Consider the following 18,799-nt stretch of genomic DNA (forward strand, 5'->3'; position numbering starts at 1 on the left):
CCTTTAACGAACTACGTTGCTTTTACTGTTTTATAAAGTTTTCTTATATATTGCATGTGTTCATTGCTTTATATTGAGTTCAGTTATTCACGAGTTAAACAGAGCCAATGTAAGTGTTGCTTTGTACTCCTTTCAAACTTAAGTTGTTATTAGCATTCCAACTCGCATACTCGTACATTCAATGTACTGATGCCAGTTGGCCTGCATTTTATTATGATGCAGACGCAGGTAACCAGGATTAGCATCCAGCGCGCCGTTGATCCAATTGAGCACTCCAGAGTCGGTGGTGAGCCTCCTTGCATTCCGGAGGACTCTTTTATTTCGTTTTCCTAGTTTTTTTTCTTTATTAGGATGTTGTAGGGCCTGTCCCAACATCTATCTCAGTATTATAGAGGCTTCATAAATAGTCAGACAGTTAGTATTGAGTCCTCATCTATGTATTTGCAGATACTTTGTTTTGAGACATAATTTGCCATTTTAGCTAAGATGATATCATTTAAACTATTACATTGAGTTTATTCTGTTGAGTTAAGTAAGCCAGGTCAAAGGTCCGTTTGAGGCCAGTGATGGTCTCCGAGTGGCGGCCACATCCAAGGTGTAGGCTAGGGGCGTGACATATATATAGTGCACACTGACCATGCTGCTCTTAGATACTTGATGGCAAAGAAAGAGGATAAACCAAGGTTGATTTAGTGGTACTTCTCCTTCAAGAATTTGATTTTGAGATGAAGGATTGAATGAGTTGTGAGAATCAAGCGACTAACGATTTGTCTCATCTTGAACTGCGTGTTATATTGGCTAGGAAGATGAAGATAGATGAAGTATTTTCCGTTGAGTTGATTATGGTGCTCTTTCATTGTTCAACACCATATTATGCAAACTATGATAATTATGTAGTTTGTGGAATTGTGCCCGACGGGCTGAGTAATTATTGGAAGAAGAAATTTCTCTTTGAGATGATGAAGTATTTTTGGGACGAACCTTATATTTTTATGGAATGCATTAATCATATAAATCGGTGTTATGTCCCAGAAGTTGAAGTCTAACCAATTCTTAATGCCTGTCATGCATTGCAGATAAGTGGGCATCATTGTGATGTTCGTATGACGTCGAAGATGTCATAATGTGGATACTATTGGCCAACACTATTCCAAGATGTGTGTGTGTTTAATGCCAAATGTATAGGGTATCTCTCGAATCTGTATGAAACACAATGGAAAGAAAATCGAGCCTACTGAATGTAGTGTCCCCTTAAGAAAATTATTCCCCTCAAGTATCCGAGGTTTGAATTGGAATATATCCTCCCAGGATAGAACGATCTTAATCACCAGTGCATTGATACCCAAAACTCTAGTGTTAGTGAGCCACTCAACGACAGTAAAGTACACGAATAAAATTTGTGCAGCAGCAGAAGAAGAAGTCAAAAATTTCGTAAGTAAAAATCTGAGGAATCAAGGGTATTTATAGCCAAGAGGAACTGGTTCCGAAAGGCCGCAGTCGCAGCTGCAGCCGCAGCCGAGCGACGACGACGGCGACGCGAGAGGGGTCCCTCTTTCCAACCCTTTTAACAACTAATAGAAGTGTTTCTCTATTTAAACACTTCTATTTTTCTTTCCACCACCAATGAGGAAGAAATGCCTTTTTACTAAAGCATAAGAGAACTTTTCAAGTTCATCTCTTTTCATCGTCCCTCAATTTTCCATTAACTCTTGCTATATACCCAACATTCTTGTCCAAATATAGGGTGAAATTTCTCATAAAAATATCATAATTTATTTTATATTTTGTAAGTGATCTGGAAAATCAACCCTTTTAATAATCCGACTAAGTTGAGTAACCAAATTTGAAAAAAAAATAGATGAAGTATTGAAAACACCCCTAAACTCTATGATGTATTATTTGTTTCATCCTAAAACTATTAACAGTCTTGAAAACACTCTATTACTTGATTAACTGAACATAAATACACCTGATCTTGCAACATGAGTGAAAAATACACCAGTAAATTCTCGCCAAGTTTGAAAGTGTTCTCAACACTTCCCTCGATTTTTTATTAAGAGTTCCATACTTCTACATGAATTTGAGATCACTTGCTATGTCATGTTGGCAGATTGAAAGTATATATTAAGTTTAGTTAGTCAAATAAAAGAGTATTTTTAATAAAATTGTCAATGATTTAGGGACAAAACTAATAAAATGTCAAGTTTAGAGGTATTTTCAAATACTTATTTATGGTTTTTGAAAAAATATAGGAGTAAAGCACTTGTTCAATTCTTACACAAGAAAAACAAAACCTTCGGCAATGATAGCTGTACCTCGTACCATCTTCCATTGAGCATACATTCTGCTGCTTGACAAACAACACAGAAAAAAAGAAAACTTATGTTATTGGATTTGAGAATTATATATTATTTACTATAATTGGTCGTTTGGTCGAGAATAAGTTATTCCGTGATTAGTTATTTTGAGATTAGCTATACTGGGATAACTCATCCCATTATGTATATAAGATAACTTAGCACATTACTATGATATAAATGCTGGAATAATTTGTTCCAAATATGACAATCAAACAAGACACAAAATTTTTATTCCATTACTATTTTCTTATCCCTTACTATTTATTTTTATTCCTCACACCAAACGACCCCAAAATTGTTTGGATTTCATTGCAAGAGGAACAAAAAAATATTGCTCGTCGATGCGGAGAGGTACAATCAAATTCCTTTTGATAAAAAATTACCTCACATTGATAAAAACTTTTTTCTTATTTTTTCATATATTTACTTTTTATATCTTAAGTCCGTTACTAAAAATCTCGACTCCGCCGCTATTTCTCATTTGTCTCAAACACATCTTATAATTTTGGGGAGCGCGGGATCCAGATAATTAACTTTGGAACTCCCTCCAACTTAAGATAATTTTCCCTCCAATTTAAGTATCAAATGACGTTTTTACCCCCATTGCTGTACCAAAATGTCCCTATGATCTTTATTTTTATTTTATTTTTTTCAAGATCCACATTACCAAATGACAAAAACACCCCTCCCTTTGTTTCAGAAACACATTTACCTACCCTCCGGGCAGATGGTCAGTTTTAATTTTCACACACATATGTGTGGTAGTAATAGTAGTTCATCTTCAGTTATTTTAAATATCGGTTTATTTCATATTAAGGTAATTATCAGATATGATATATTTTTAAGAAATAATCCAGATATGATATATTTTTAAGAAAAATCTTTTAAAATGTAACTTAAAAGTTACTTTTGGTTAATATTTTTTTATTATTCTAAATTAGTCTACTCGAAAATATAAAGTATTAAGAATCTTATTAAAAGAAGATAAATAAGGGAAAAAGTCTTTAATAACTTTCTTAAATTTTAAACAATTCACTTATTTTAAACTATGAAAACAGTAGACTAGAAAGTCCTATGAAAAAAGTTCTAACAATTTTGAACAATTAATTCACTTATTTTAAACTATGAAAAAAGTCCTAACAATTTACTTAATTTATATACTTTTTAAGAAAAATATTTATATATATAAATTAAATGTTACTTACCACAATTATCTTTTGATGGTTCTAAACCATTTTCCTTGAAAATATAAAATATTAAAATTCTTATTAAAGAAAGGGTAAATAAGAAAAATCTCAACAATTCTCTTTAGTTTTTAAAAATTTATTTATTTTAAATTATGAAAAAATCTCAACAATTTACTTAATATTGGACTAGAAAAAGTAATCATATTTACTTGCCCAAATTATTATTTTACTTAAATTCTATTAATAATGATAGCAAGTTAGCTAATACTTACCATATATTTTGAATCAAATTTAACTTCAAAAATATCAAATTTTAAAAATCTAATCTTTAAATAAATTTCCAAAAATTAAATTGTTTTATAGATTTTCTCTCCAAATTTCAATTTCTCTCCAAGTGAAATACTACTGTAATTCACATTCAAAAATCTCATTTTTCATGTTTCAACTCAAAATCAATACTTAATCAACAACATTCACTATTGAATCTTCTCAAATGTCAAAGACTAAAACAATTAGGGAAATTAAGTCTACCCAAATGGTATAAAGATAAGTGTTAGATACCTCCATTAAAACCCAACTATTTCGAATTCATGCCGATGCGGTATTGAAATCCGACTATTTCGAATTCACGTTGATGTGGCATTGAAATTCGACCCTTTAGAATTCACGCCGATGCGGCACTGAAATCTAACTATTTCGAATTCACGCCGACGCGACATGGAAATCCGACTATTTCAAAGTCACGTTGGCGCGACAATGAAATCCGACTATTTCGAATTCATGCCGACGCTGCATTGAAATCCGACTATTTCAGAATTTATGTTAGCGCGACATTGAAATCCGATTATTTCAGAATTCACGCCGATCACTAAAATCCGACTATTTCAAATTCACGCCGATCATTGAAATCCGACTATTTCGAATTCACATCGACCATTGAAAATCGGCTATTTCGAATTCACGCCGATCACTGAAATTCGACTGTTTCGAATTCACGCCGACCACTGAAATCCGGCTATTTTGAATTCATGCCGATCACTGAACTCCCGCTTTTTCAAATTCACGCCGACCACTGAAATCCGGCTATTTCGAATTCACACTGACCACTGAGATCCGGCTATTTCGGATTCACGCTGACCACTGAAATCCGGCCATTTCGAATTCTCGCCGATGCCATGGTGAAATTCAAACTATTTCGAATTCACCCTAATGCCGCCGTGTAAAGCCCTTTACATTACCATTTCCGGTAGAAATCTGTTATGAGTGCCTACATAAAATTCTACAAGGTACAAAAAAAAGGGGTAAATACTGACTGAGGTTTTCTTTCTTTCTTCTCAGGCCAAAAGCCCAGCCCGAACGAGAAAATTCTCTCGAGGAAAATATAATAAAACTATATAATAGTGATTATTAGTATTATACAGAGAGAGAAAAAGAAAGAGAAAGGCGAAAAATAGAGATTCGTTCTCTGCGAAAATCAACAATCCATTCGATCCCCCGCGCTTCCTCTTCTTCTCTACAATCAACAAACTCGATTCGACTCGGAGTTTGACTCAGCTCTCTTCTTCGATCTCACAACTCACGACTCAGCTCCCAATTTCAACTGGTATGTATCTCTTTCACATTATAAACCCTAGAACTTTCAATTTTACACCTATTAGTTTTCCCCTCTTTTTCAAAACCCTACATTCTGTTCTTTCTTCTTAATTTGCTGGATTTTTGATTGTTTAATCTTTGTTTTTCTTGTTGTATGTGCTTTGTGGATGTTTCTAGGGTTTTTTTTCCCGGCGGATATTGGAATTGGACAAGCTGAATTTGTTTGGAGCAGTATGAGCATAAACAACCCTGGCGAAGAAGAAAATTATTAGGGTTTGGTTCTGGCGACTGTGGTGCGGTTTTGGCGGTGGGGAAGAGCTTTGAGCTTTCCATGGGCGATGGAGGCGTTGCATGTGTGCCTGTACAGCATATTATGGAGCGTTTTTCAGTTTGTGGACCCAAGACTAACAACAGCACGTTCAGTACTTCTTCTTTAAATTCTACTACAGCAACTGTGAAGAAGAAGAAAAAAAAGATGAATGGTAAGATGAAAGCAAAGCGGGAGAAAAAAGTAGTGAACTTGAGTTCTAAGAGTGTTGTTAAAGAAATTGAGTCTAATGGTGACGCTGGAAAAGATGAAGTTGAGGAGGGTGAATTGGGTACTTTACCTGTGGACAACGGACAACTTGTTCCGGAGAAATCATTTTCGCGAAAATTCGAAATAAAGAGTGAAATTGAGAAGGGGGAGATTACACCTGATGTTAAAAGGGGTGAGTTTCTCAAAGGAAGGTGCCGCAAAGGGGAATGGGAAAAGGCTAACTATATTTCTGATAAGTCTGACAGAAAAGGGGAGTTTGATAAGAATGAACCTGGTTATGAACCAGGTGAATTTGTACCTGATAGGTGGCGGAAAGGTGAGGGCTCAGCAAGGGATGATTTTAACTATAGCAGAACACGCAGGTATGATTTTGGTAAAGACAAGGGTTGGAAAGGGGACCTAGACTGGACGCCACCTTCGGTCAAGGACAAAGGATGGAGAAATGATCGTGAATGGACGCCACCTTTGGCCAAGGACAAAGGGTGGAGAAATGATCTTGAATGGACACCACCTTCGGCCAAGGACAGAGGATGGAGAAATGACCGTGAATGGACGCCACCTTCGGCCAAGGACAAAGGATGGAGAAATGACCATGAATGGACACCACCTTCCTCAGGTAAGCATTCTGGGGAGAAAGATGGTGGTAGAAGTGGTGGAATTCAGCATATGAAGAGGTTATCTAGATATGAACCTAGCATTCCAGAAAGGAACCCAAGGATTAGTTCCAAGATTGTTGGAGAAGAAGGTCCTTCCAAGAGCGAACTGAGAAATGGCAATAATCCTGCAAGAGAATACTTCTCAGGTAATAGGTTAAAACGGCATGGTACTGATTCAGATAAAAATGACCGTAAGTTCCGGGGTGAGTATGATGACTTCTCAAGTTCAAAAAGCAGGAAACTTTCTGATGATGGAAGTCGAGCTGTATACACAGCAGATCACAGTTTGCGGCGTTCTACTGAGAAGTTGCACAAGAATGCTCCTTCTAATAGGAACATTCCACCTGACAGGTATTCTTCCAGGCATTATGAGACATCTAAAGTTCCTTATGACAGACTTAATAGCAGTCCTCGTCATTTGGAGAGGTCCCCACGTGACCGGGCCCGCCATCTTGATAACTGGGATCGAAGCCCAGCCCGCCGTGAGAAGTCTCCCTATGATCGAGGCCGTAACTTTGATCACAGTAGGTCTCCTTATGACCGGAGTCGTCATTATGATCATAGAAGCCGGAGCCCAAGTTATTCAGAGTGGTCCCCACAAGATCAAGGCCGTCACCATCATAGGAGGGACAGGACACCAAACTTCTTGGAGCCGTCCCCACGTGATCGGAGTAGGACTACTTATCATCGAGACACAGGTCGGAAAAGTGGACCAAGTGATAAAAAGGAAAGTCATTTTGAAGGCAAAAAGCATGAAGGAAAGTTCAGCAGCCAAAAGGATGTCAGTATGAAAGATCAATTTGCTAAGGATTCTGAGGTTAGAAGCTGTCCTGAAAATAGTAACTGCTCAATTGTTAAAAGTGGCAACCATCCAGTAAACAATGATGGTTTGCCTCAATGTCCTGCAGTGAATGCCTTGGAGCCTTCAGAGGAAAGTGGAGCTGTTGAGGAGGCGGCATCTATGGAAGAAGACATGGATATATGCAATACCCCACCACATGTTACAACTGTAGCAGAAGGAACCATTGGAAAGTGGTATTACGTCGATCAGTTTGGTGTGGAACAAGGACCTTCCAGATTATGCAAGCTAAAGTCACTGGTGGAAGAGGGATATATTGTGGCTGACCACTTTGTCAAACACGCAGATAGTGAAAGGTGGGTTACTGTTGAGAATGCAGTTTCTCCTATGGCAACTGTAAATTTTCCATCAGTTGTTTCAGATGTAGTTACACAGATGGTGAGCCCTCCCGAGGCTTCTGGTAATGTCTTGGAAGATAAGTGTGATCTAGCTCAACTTAATGACCAGGCAGCTGTGGATACTTTTCCTCCTTCATCAGAGATTGTACCATGTCATGGGGATAATTTGACTGCAGCTGAACCTTCTCTCGAACATCATATTGATGAGAGAGTAGGGGCACTATTAGAGGGCTTTTCTGTAACTCCTGGCAGGGAACTGGAGATTATTGGTGGTGAGTAACTCATGGTTTTTCTTAGAATTATCTCTCTATTCATGGTAGTGCTCAGATTTTTTCTTCTGACACTTAATATTCCCGTCTGCTATTCTCTTCTGCAGAAGTGCTGCAAGTGACCTTGGAGCATGTGGAGTGGGAGAAATGGGGAAGTGCTGAAGGTAAGTAATTCTTCGTTTTGTTTCTACTTCAACTCTGTATCTCCTTGGTGATCATTGAAGGGGTATAGTTTTCCACTGCTATGCCTATGTGATAAAGGAAGTTATTTGATCATTTTTTATTGAAGCGTATGTGGAGAATATATAGCTCGTGGGGTATTACTGCTGATTTAGTTTTCTTAGCTCTCTGCCTAAGATAATTATTGCTGAAAACATTATCTTTCCTGTGGAGATCTGACTACTTAAAATTGGTGTACTTGTTTGGTAAATCTCATGTTTGTCTATTATACGATTGTTTCTTCACTCATTTAGGCTATGGTTGTTTACTTTCTGAAACTGGCAGCAGTACCTTTTGTTGAGCGACAACTGCAGTTTTCTCAAAGCAACATACAAGCAAGTCTGAAGCTAATTTGAATGTAAAGGAGGAAAATTGTGAATAGTAGCAGTTGTTAGCTTGATTGAAGTGGGGTTTAATACCATGAGATGAGATTGTTATATTTTTTATTTTTTTGGATGAAGGAGATGATATTGTTATGTTACTTTGCCATTTTGAGTTTCAGCTAGATCTGTTTTCTTTTTTGATCAGTTTGAAGTTACCCTGAGGTATCAGCTAATTTGTGCATCCTATCTTAGTCGCAGTCTATTAATTTCCTTATGATTTGTAATTGAAATAATTAATGACAGTCAATATTTCATACCAATTATATTTGTTTATCCCTACTTATTAAAATAGAGAAACTATGTTTGTTCGCTGTCCTGGGGTTTTGGAGAGAGAAAAAGTTTGGAGGCCTGATTGTACCAAGTCTAACTTGATCTTGGATTCCTTTTTCTTTCATTTTTTTTTTATAGATAACTTACTTTCATACCAATTATATTTGTTTATCCCTACTTATTAAAATAGAGAAACTATGGTTGTTCGCCTGTCCTGGGGTTTTGGAGAGAGAAAAAGTTTGGAGGCCGGATTGTACCAAGTCTAACTTGATCTTGCATTTCTTTTTCTTTCATTTTTTTTGTAGATAATCTACTTGCATCATTGAAGAGGTTGTCTAATTATCTCCAGCACACCCAATTTCGTCACTGGCTGTGATCAGCCTCTCTCCTAACTTTTGAGACTAAAATGTTTGATGTAATTTTTTTTTGGGGGGTGGGGGGCTGAGGAAAAACCTAAAACTACTCTTGAATGGAATTTTATGTGGTACAGGTAGATAGATGTAAAAGATAATATCTTTATTGTGTATACAGGCTTGTATATATGTTTTTTAGTATCTGTATCAGAACTTTTGTTATGCGGTTGATTGACTTTTCTTCTAACTGTGTTTGGACTTGAATATATTCAGGGTTTGTTTTTTTCAGGACTGGTCCCTTATCATGTCATTTTGTTTATATGCTTTTGGATTGCTTTAACCACTTATGTTGTGTGCATCAGATGTATACACTTTTTTCCATCTTGTTGTTAAGGAAGTTTATGATTAAGTATGCATTGGTTTCTCTTATGTAGGGGAACACTGGAATCAAAGTTCAGATGAGTTCTTACCTAGTTCAGAGGTGCAGAAAGAATCCACAGAACCAAGGACCAGTGACAAGGAAAGTGATTTCTTCTGCAGTGACCCAGCTGAATTGTTTTCTGGTCTGTGGTCATGCAAGGGTGGTGATTGGAAAAGAATTGATGAAGCTACACAAGATAGGCTGTGGAAAAAGAAACTTGTTCTTAATGATGGTTATCCTCTATGCCTCATGTCAAAATCTGGGATTGAAGACCCAAGATGGCTGCAGAAAGATGAATTGTATAACCCGTCACACAGCAGAAAGCTTGATCTTCCATCATGGGCTTTTACTCCTGATGAGTGGAATGATAGTAATGTTGTTGGAAGACCCAATCAATCTAAACCTCCAGTGTTAAGGGGTACTAAAGGGATGATGCTTCCAGTGATCAGGATAAATGCATGTGTAGTTAAGGAGCATGGGTCATTTGTATCTGAGCCTCACACTAAAGTTAGAGGAAAAGATAGACATCCTCAGAGGTCATCACGACCATATGTGGTGACTGGTGATACTAAGAGGTCGTCAGAAGAAGCCGTCTATCGCTCGAAAAGTAGGCAGGACCAAGAATCACATGGTTCCAGTAAGAGCATCATGCCCTTAATTATTCCAAAGGATCGTCTTTGCTCAGCGGATGAGTTACAATTACATTTAGGTGAGTGGTACTACCTTGACGGGGCTGGGCATGAAAGAGGGCCTTTCTCGTTTATTGAGTTGCAGGTATTGGTTGATCAAGGTGTTATACCAGAAAATAGCAGTGCTTTCAGAAGGGTGGATAGGATCTGGGTCCCAGTTGCTTCAAGTTCAAAGACATCTGATCTGTCAAAGATGTGCCAAACACCCAATGAGACTCTTGGAGCTTCTGAGTCAGAGTTGGAGAGTTCTCTACAAAGTGCACCTAGTGGTGCTCCTTGCACATTTCATGGCATGCATCCTCAGTTTATCGGGCATACCCAAGGAAAGCTTCATGAGTTGGTCATGAAGTCATACAAGAGCAGGGAACTTGCTGCTGCTATTAATGAGGTCCTGGATCCCTGGATAAATGCAAGACAACCAAAGAAAGAGAGCAATCCAGGTTCGTGCTCCTTGCGTCAGAAGATTCGCTTGTTAGTTTTTATTGTAATGCGATTGCCTTTAGGATGTCTGAGTCATACGCCCGCTTTCTGTTACAACTTCGTTGCATATGATGAATGAGTCGCTTCTTTCCTTAGAATTTGAACCTCTTCCTCTCCTTCCCTGTCCCTTGTATGTATTTGTGATTTAAAGAAATTTATCTTCGTTCCAAATTATGTCAAAAAACCACAAGCCAACCTGGATTCAGAAAGGAGAGGGTCTGTTATGCTACGAAGGACTCGATTGCTCAACTATTTTCTTCTTTTTTTTGGTCTTTCTCCCCCTTTATGTGCTGCTTCTCATTCTCTAAAGTATCTCTCTCTGATAGATTTTCGTGCCAGCAAAAAGGCGAGGTGCCATGGAAGTGAAGAAGAATATGAAATGGAAGAGGACATATTTTTATTCCAGAATGATGAATGCCAGTTTGATGATCTATGTGGTGATGAAACTTTCAATAGAGAAACCATTACTACATCTGGAATAAAAAATGGAAGCTGGGATCTACTGGATGATCGTGTGCTTGGACGGGTCTTTCATTTCCTTAAAGCTGATGTTAAATCTCTTGTTTATGCTTCTTTAACTTGTAAGCATTGGAGATCCATAGTAAAGATTTATAAGGGTATCTCCCCTCAGGTTGACCTGTTATCTGTTGCTTCCAGTTGTACTGATTCCATGATGCAGACGATAATGGTATGCTTTTCCTTTCATGACATTCTGCTACTTTTTCTCTCCTACTGGCTCCCAAATTGGAAAAATTTTAACAAGTAGAAAATTGTCAAGAAATTATGATTCCACAGTAACAGATTCTTTATTTATTTTTTCTTTTTGCAGAATGGTTACAACAAAGAAAAGATAACTTCCTTGGTTTTACGTGATTGTACCAGCATAACTCCCAGAATTCTTGAGGATGTTCTGTTTTCATTCTCTTGTTTATCCTATATAGATATTAGAGGTTGCAGCCAACTTGAAGATGTTGCTGTTAAATTTCCAAATATTATTTGGATTAGGAGCAGGAGCTCGAATTTGAAAGTTAAGAGTCTCAAAAACATTTCTGATAGAACCTCATCATCTTATAGAACTTATAATAGTCAGGAAAATCAGATGGATGATTCAATTGGACTGAGAGACTACTTGGAAAGTTCGGACAAGAGAGAGTTTGCCAACCAGTTATTCCGCCGGAGCTTGTATAAACGTTCAAAGGCTTTCGATGCTAGAAAGTCCTCATCCATGCTATCTAGGGATGCCCAATTGAGGCATTTGGCAATGAGGAAATCAAGAAATTGTTTCAAGAGGATGAAGGAATTTCTTGCCTCAAGTCTAAGGGAGATAATGAAGGAAAATACCTTTGAATTTTTTGTTCCAAAGGTACTATTAGTTTTTGCTTAGTTTCTTTCTAAATACTGTTTAGATGCTTCTAAACCTTGTCCCCTTTTCTTTAGGTCGGAGAGATTGAGGAGAAAATCAGAAGTGGATATTATGCTAGTCGTGGCTTGAAATCTGCCAAAGAGGATATAAGTCGAATGTGTCGGGATGCGCTAAAGTAAGTTTTGCATTCCGTATTGTGTATGATTCTTTTAGTGTCGGCGTATCTTTGCAACAGCAGAATTGTGTGAATTTCTGTTTTGGGAGATCAATGCATATTTGATACCTCTATTTGACCTTAATTGTACCTTTAATTGTGCTATTTAATCAATCAGGAACAACAATCAATCCCAAATGAGCCAGGATCAACTGTATGAATCCTTAGTCCATTGTACCCAATTATCTTTGGAAAACTTTTACCAATTTAGCCCCAATAATATACAAAACTAGCTGAACTCTAGCAACTTCGTCAACCTGCATTCAATAGTGTGTCATGGTTGCCTTTTTAAAAGTGGCAATATTCATGTTCGAGTCTCATTTTTAAGGAAAACAGTATGTTCCGAAAGAAATATAGATCTGATAAAATCACTGTTCCCTGTTAGTAATGATCCCTAAAAATGATGAAATACTCTTTTAGGCAATGGCACACATTCACCATGAGCCCTTGGTTTACAGATCCATTAATGCCTATTTCTTTAGGATTCAAGTCACTGCGTAGGGAACTAAAAGGCTAAAGGTGCAAAGAGGGACTGAAAGTGTGAATCAGGGATAATGAGCGGACCTGTACTGCAATTTTTTGAAGTGAGAATTTGTTGATTGCACCAAGAAAGTGCTAGAGTATGCACATAAGAAGGCTTCTGTTTCCTTCAGATAAATAAGGGATCTAGAAAGTCAACAAAAGTATTACATTTCAGTAAACCTTCATGTTTACACCAAGAATACGGAAAGATGCAGGCTTAAATTTGACCAAGTGTACTGCTGTATATTTGTTTTCACAACATATAATTTTCCTTCCATAATGACCAGAAATGCATTGAGAGACGGCACTCCGGAAGTCTTTAAGCTGCTTCTTTGCCCTCTGCCCGTTCCAACTGATTATAGCCTCTTTCAATGTTGCTGGATGTACCCAGTGCACCCACACACATTAAGGAACATAGTCCATATGTTCAATCCTCCAGGGAATGCTTTTGTCTTCCTTGCTGCTTTCCAATGCCAAAACTGCATTTTTCTGTTCTCCTCTTCGTGTCTTCCCTCTTGTGTGGTTGATGAATGAAGGGAAAGGTGGTTGTGGAGTAATTACACGATAAATTTTTTAATCTATATGGTGCAAATGGTTCAATTTTTTGTGTGGCACTTCTGTTCTACTTTAACATAATTTCTGAAAATTCTGATTTCTGATTGATATTCTACAAATGCTGTGGCTCAGATCAAAAAACCGTGGTGATGCCAAAGACATGAATCGCATTATTGCACTATTTATCCGTCTCGCTACTAGGTTGGAAGAAGATCCCAAGTCATTCCGTAGTACAAGAGATGAGATGATGAAGACTTCGAAAGATGAGTCTCCTCCAGGTTTCTCTTCTAGTACAACAAAATACAAAAAGAATCCTGCTAGAATGTCTGAAAAGAAATACTTCAACAGAAGCAATGGATCTTCCTATGTTAATGGTGTATCCGACTATGGAGAGTTTGCAAGTGATAGAGAGATCAAAAGACGCTTATCCAAGTTGAGGTTGAAATCCTTAGATTCAGGGAGTGAAACATCTGATGATCTTAGCAGATCTTCTGGTGATACTTCGAGTGACAACGAGAGTACTGCTTCAGAGACAGAAAGTGACTTGGATTTAAGATCAGAATGTGGAGCTGCAGAATCAAAAGATTATTTTACTCCAGATGATGGGTTTGATTCTTTTGCTGACGATCGTGAATGGGGTGCTCGCATGACGAAGGCTAGCCTGGTCCCTCCGGTTACAAGGAAATATGAAGTCATCGATCATTATGTTATTGTAGCTGATGAGAAAGAAGTGAAAAGAAAGATGCTGGTTTCTTTGCCAGAGGATTATGCTGGGAAGCTTAGTGTGCAGAAGAATGGGACTGAGGAGTCTGATATGGAAATTCCAGAAGTGAAGGATTATAAACCAAGGAAAACACTTGGAGAAGAGGTGATAGAGCAGGAAGTCTATGGTATTGATCCATACACTCATAATCTTCTCCTCGATTCCATGCCAGATGAATCGGATTGGTCTCTACTGGACAAGCATTTGTTTATTGAAGACGTGCTCCTTCGTACTCTAAACAAGCAAGTTCGGCGCTTCACGGGCAGTCACACACCAATGATATATTCTCTGAAGCCTGTTTTCGAGGAGATTCTGGAAACTGCAGACAAAGATCAGGACAAGAGAACTGTACGTTTATGCCAGTTCATGCTGAATGCCATTGATACTCGTCCAGAGGACAATTATGTTGCCTATAGAAAGGTAAGGATAATGAATAATAGTTATTTCTGAGACCTAAAAAAAATATTTATTACTTCTGTATTTGGGTAAAATGCCCATCCTGTTTCTTCCAACATTTGATGAACTTGTGACGTGTTTGTCAGGGTCTTGGGGTTGTGTGCAACAAAGAAGGTGGCTTCAGCGAGGAAGATTTTGTCGTCGAATTCTTGGGGGAGGTAAGGATAAAATGCTTTCTTCTGGATTATGCCTGTACAATTCCTCCAGCTTTTGAGTATCCTTTTACTTAATTTTGCTTTGAGAATTGTACATTCTAAAAGATGACTTTAATCATGTCTCTCCTGAGACATACAGGTTTATCCTGCTTGGAAGTGGTTTGAGAAGCAAGATGGAATTCGCTCCTTGCAAAGGAATAACAATGATCCTGCACCGGAGTTTTACAATATTTATCTTGAGAGGCCAAAGGTATCCTTTGTTGATATGGGTTCATTCTATTCTTTTTTTTGCTTCAACCTTTTTCCTAACCCTATTAATAATTCCTCTTGTTAGGGTGATGCTGATGGATATGATCTAGTTGTTGTTGATGCAATGCACAAAGCTAACTATGCTAGTCGAATTTGTCACTCGTGCAGACCTAATTGTGAAGCAAAGTAAGTTTCCTCCTTTGCTCTAGTGTGATTTATTTCGAACCGATATTATGAACCCATGTATCACATGTTTTTGCAATTCCAAAAATAGATACAAAAAATGGAGAAGTGGGAAATCTTTGACAGTAGTTGATGCAGCCCTTAGCCAGTGGGTTCATTCAAACATAGTATTTTTGACGAAGCACATAGTTATATGTCTTAAAACCCACTAAAATTTCAACAAATATTAGATATGAACCCATGATTTTAGAAGTAAAGTTAGTGCTAAGAACCTCTTATAGGTCGAACATCCTGGATCCGTCTGTACTTGGAACAAATTTTTTGACCATTTGTTTCAGCTGCTTGTGCCTTTTGCGTCGACGTTTAACTGATATTTGCTTTCCCAGAGAAAAGGGAAGTCTGTAAGACTTTTCTTTCTTGGTAAAGAGGTTGAAATACAGTTTAATGTCAGTGTTATTATGGTTTCCCTAAGAGATGTGTTAATATATGTGTGTTTTATGTATCATCCCCTCTTTTTTCCCCTTACTGGTTTAAAACTATAGTCTTTCTCATGACTTTTATGTACCTTTTTGTGAACAGAGTAACAGCTGTTGATGGTCAGTATCAGATTGGAATTTATAGTACACGACCAATTGCTTATGGTGAAGAGGTCACTTTTGATTACAATTCTGTTACAGAGGTGAGTTTTTAGATAATGTTAAAGATCTGTTAAGCTCGAGGATAGGGCCTTTCTCTTTTTTTCCTTTTGGTGGATAATTTTGGTTAAATGGTGGTGTCTCATGCTACAGAGTAAAGAAGAGTATGAAGCGTCTGTCTGTTTATGCGGCAGCCAGGTTTGCCGTGGAAGTTACTTGAATCTTACAGGTGAAGGGGCTTTCCTGAAGGTACATTCTCCATCTTAGTTTTGAAGAATTATCTTAACCTTGGCTTCTCCTTAAGCTGTTATATGACTGAGGTTATTTGGTGTTTTGGAATTTTCACATTTTTTACTTAAAGGAAAATGCTTTGATCATTTGAATGATCACCTTTGTTGGAAATCATATTTAATGCCCTTGCAGCAGTCCTATTTCTCCTCACCTGAATCATTATTGTTGTCTGCAGGTGCTCCAGGAGTACCATGGGTTACTTAACCGGCACCAGCTGATGCTAGAGGCGTGTGAACTGAATTCAGTTTCTGAAGAAGATTATATTGATCTTGGTAAAGCTGGACTTGGAAGTTGTTTACTTGCTGGTCTGCCACATTGGTTGATTGCTTATTCAGCTCGTTTGGTATGCTTTTGCTTTGAATTGATTATAGGTTACCATTGTTCATTTTTTTAGCATTTTCTGAATTATATGCTATTATTGAAGGTGAGATTTATCAATTTTGAGAGGACGAAGCTTCCCGATGAGATACTCAAACATAATTTGGAAGAGAAGAAGAAATACTTTTCAGATGTTTGTCTGGAAGTTGAGAAAAACGAATCTGAGATTCAGGTTAGTATGCAATGCATGATGTCAGATGGAGTTTTATAGTTCCATTTCTATTCCCTCCATCTGCATGTGCAAATGTTTCTTCTTATAATTATTATCTTTTCTTGAATAATACAGGCTGAGGGTGTTTACAACCAAAGGCTTCAGAACTTGGCTCTGACTCTTGACAAGGTTCGACTCTCCTTTTTGACCAAGTCATCCTTACATTTCCTTCCATTTTTCTTGCTTAAGAATTGGCTGCTGAGGACTTTTTTTGATGTGTTGAGATAAAGTTAAATCTAAGAGCTGCTGATGTGCTTTTGGCAGGTGCGTTATGTAATGAGATGTGTTTTCGGTGACCCCGAAAAGGCTCCCCCTCCTCTTGAGAGGCTTAATCCTGAAGAAGCTGTTTCTTTTATCTGGAGAGGCGAGGGGTCTCTTGTTGAGGAGCTGCTTCAATGTATGGCTCCTCATTTGGAAGATAGTATGCTAAATGATCTCAAGGCCAAGATTCGAGCTCATGATCCATCCAGGTCAGATGATCTCGAGACGGGCCTTCGAAAATCCTTAATATGGTGAGTAGTGTCAACTGTCAACCATGATATTCTAGCTATGTTATTTTTATCAAAAAGCAATTTTCTTGACTTGCACATCCTTGTTCTAGGTTGAGAGATGAGGTCCGAGATCTTCCATGCTCATACAAATCTCGACATGATGCTGCTGCTGACTTGATTCATTTATATGCTTATACAAAGTGTTTTTTTAGGATACGAGTATGTTACTTGATCCTGTCAAACTTCTTTTGGGTATATATCCTTTTCACTGGGCACTGGGAGGTTTTGACTTGTATATCTTCTCTCTTTGCAGGAATACAAGACTGTAACTTCACCTCCTGTATATATAAGTCCTTTAGACCTGGGACCCAAATATACTGATAAGCTGGGACCTGGTACTCACGAGTATCGCAAGACATATGGTGAAAATTATTGCTTAGGACAGCTGTTTTATTGGTATAACCAAGCTAATGCAGATCCGGAGAATTGTCTTTTCAAGGCGAGCAGGGGTTGCTTGTCTTTACCTGAAGCTGGCTCTTTTTATGCTAAAGTCCAGAAGCCATCCCGCCAACGTGTTTACGGCCCAAGGACTGTGAAGTTCATGCTCTCTAGAATGGTAAGCCTTGTGTTAGTTTCAGAAGAGCAACCTCTATTTAGTCTGTTGTCTATTGCAGAAGAAACCTACAGCTGGATGCCATATGTTTTAGTAGAGGAATGCCTTCTAAGCAGAACATGCCCAATACCCTTTAGGAAGAATATACTCAGAATAATATAAGTGACTTAGTTGTTGATCGCAGTGCTGTAATTTATTGTGCTTGTCTTCTCTTGCTGTGAGTTTCTTCTTTTTTTCCCCATGCATCTCATTGTTCATCTTGGCAAACCCCACCTAACATTTAGAAGGCAACACTGGGCAGCCAATGAATATTGTGAACCACATAGGGGGTTTTATACAACTAGCTTGATAAGCTTGGGTGTATAGCTTCAGTCAATTTCACCAGTTCCATTTATTATATAGTGGGCAGCTTCCCCTCAACTCAAGTTTCTTACTTCTTGTCTTGGCAGGAGAAGCAGCCGCAGAGAGCATGGCCAAAGGATCGGATATGGTCATTTAAGAATAGTCCCAATGTATTTGGCAGTCCTATGCTGGATGGTATTCTAAACAAGTCTCCTTTAGAAAGGGAGATGGTACATTGGCTTAAGCATAGACCTGCAATCTTTCAGGCCAAGTGGGATAGATGAAATTTTGTGGAGCAGCATTAGTAGGACAACACTTGCTGTTAGGATACTGATTGCTTAGAGAAACGGTGTTCGATGTTAGAATCGAATCCCTCTCCCTGTTGGAAAGGGGAGAATAGGTGATTGCTTCTAGTCTTTGATTTCTTTATGCTGCCTGCTTCATCACTTGATTCTTGTGTACAGTTTCTATATCCTTTTTCATTCTTGATCAGTTTTGTAATATGTAATTCATTGTCATGGGAAAAGAAAAATTAGTGAATGAGTTCCTAATCTTTATTTTAGATGTAAATGGATTAAGTAGATATAGTATTTTCAGTCTTGGTGAAATAATTCTGTTCTTTTTTTTCGAGTTGTAAAATGGCAGCAAAGATAACGGCAAGTTTTACAGCGTTATCTGTATCTGCCAAATCAAGGTACATAATTATTACCTTTTCATCTTTCTGTTTCACTTTTATTTCTTTTTTAACCCTCCATTTTTATGA

At 37.9% G+C, this 18,799-nt stretch overlaps 1 protein-coding gene across 1 annotated transcript; it reads left to right on the top strand.

The window, feature by feature from the left end:
* Nucleotides 1-4,968: 4,968 nt before the first annotated feature.
* Nucleotides 4,969-18,635, top strand: LOC125876692 (histone-lysine N-methyltransferase ATXR3). Its single transcript, XM_049557921.1, has 20 exons — nt 4,969-5,150; nt 5,318-7,803; nt 7,908-7,964; nt 9,460-10,575; nt 10,942-11,303; nt 11,445-11,978; nt 12,053-12,153; nt 13,402-14,452; nt 14,575-14,646; nt 14,783-14,893; nt 14,978-15,078; nt 15,655-15,754; nt 15,864-15,959; nt 16,177-16,344; nt 16,426-16,551; nt 16,666-16,719; nt 16,855-17,102; nt 17,192-17,300; nt 17,395-17,697; nt 18,144-18,635. Exons 2-20 carry the CDS (start codon nt 5,472-5,474, stop codon nt 18,318-18,320), a joined length of 7,218 nt encoding a protein of 2,405 aa, XP_049413878.1. The 5' UTR covers nt 4,969-5,150; nt 5,318-5,471; the 3' UTR covers nt 18,321-18,635.
* Nucleotides 18,636-18,799: the final 164 nt, after the last annotated feature.

The sequence above is a fragment of the Solanum stenotomum genome, chromosome 9 (assembly GCF_019186545.1).
Source record: "Solanum stenotomum isolate F172 chromosome 9, ASM1918654v1, whole genome shotgun sequence".
NCBI lineage: Eukaryota > Viridiplantae > Streptophyta > Magnoliopsida > Solanales > Solanaceae > Solanum > Solanum stenotomum.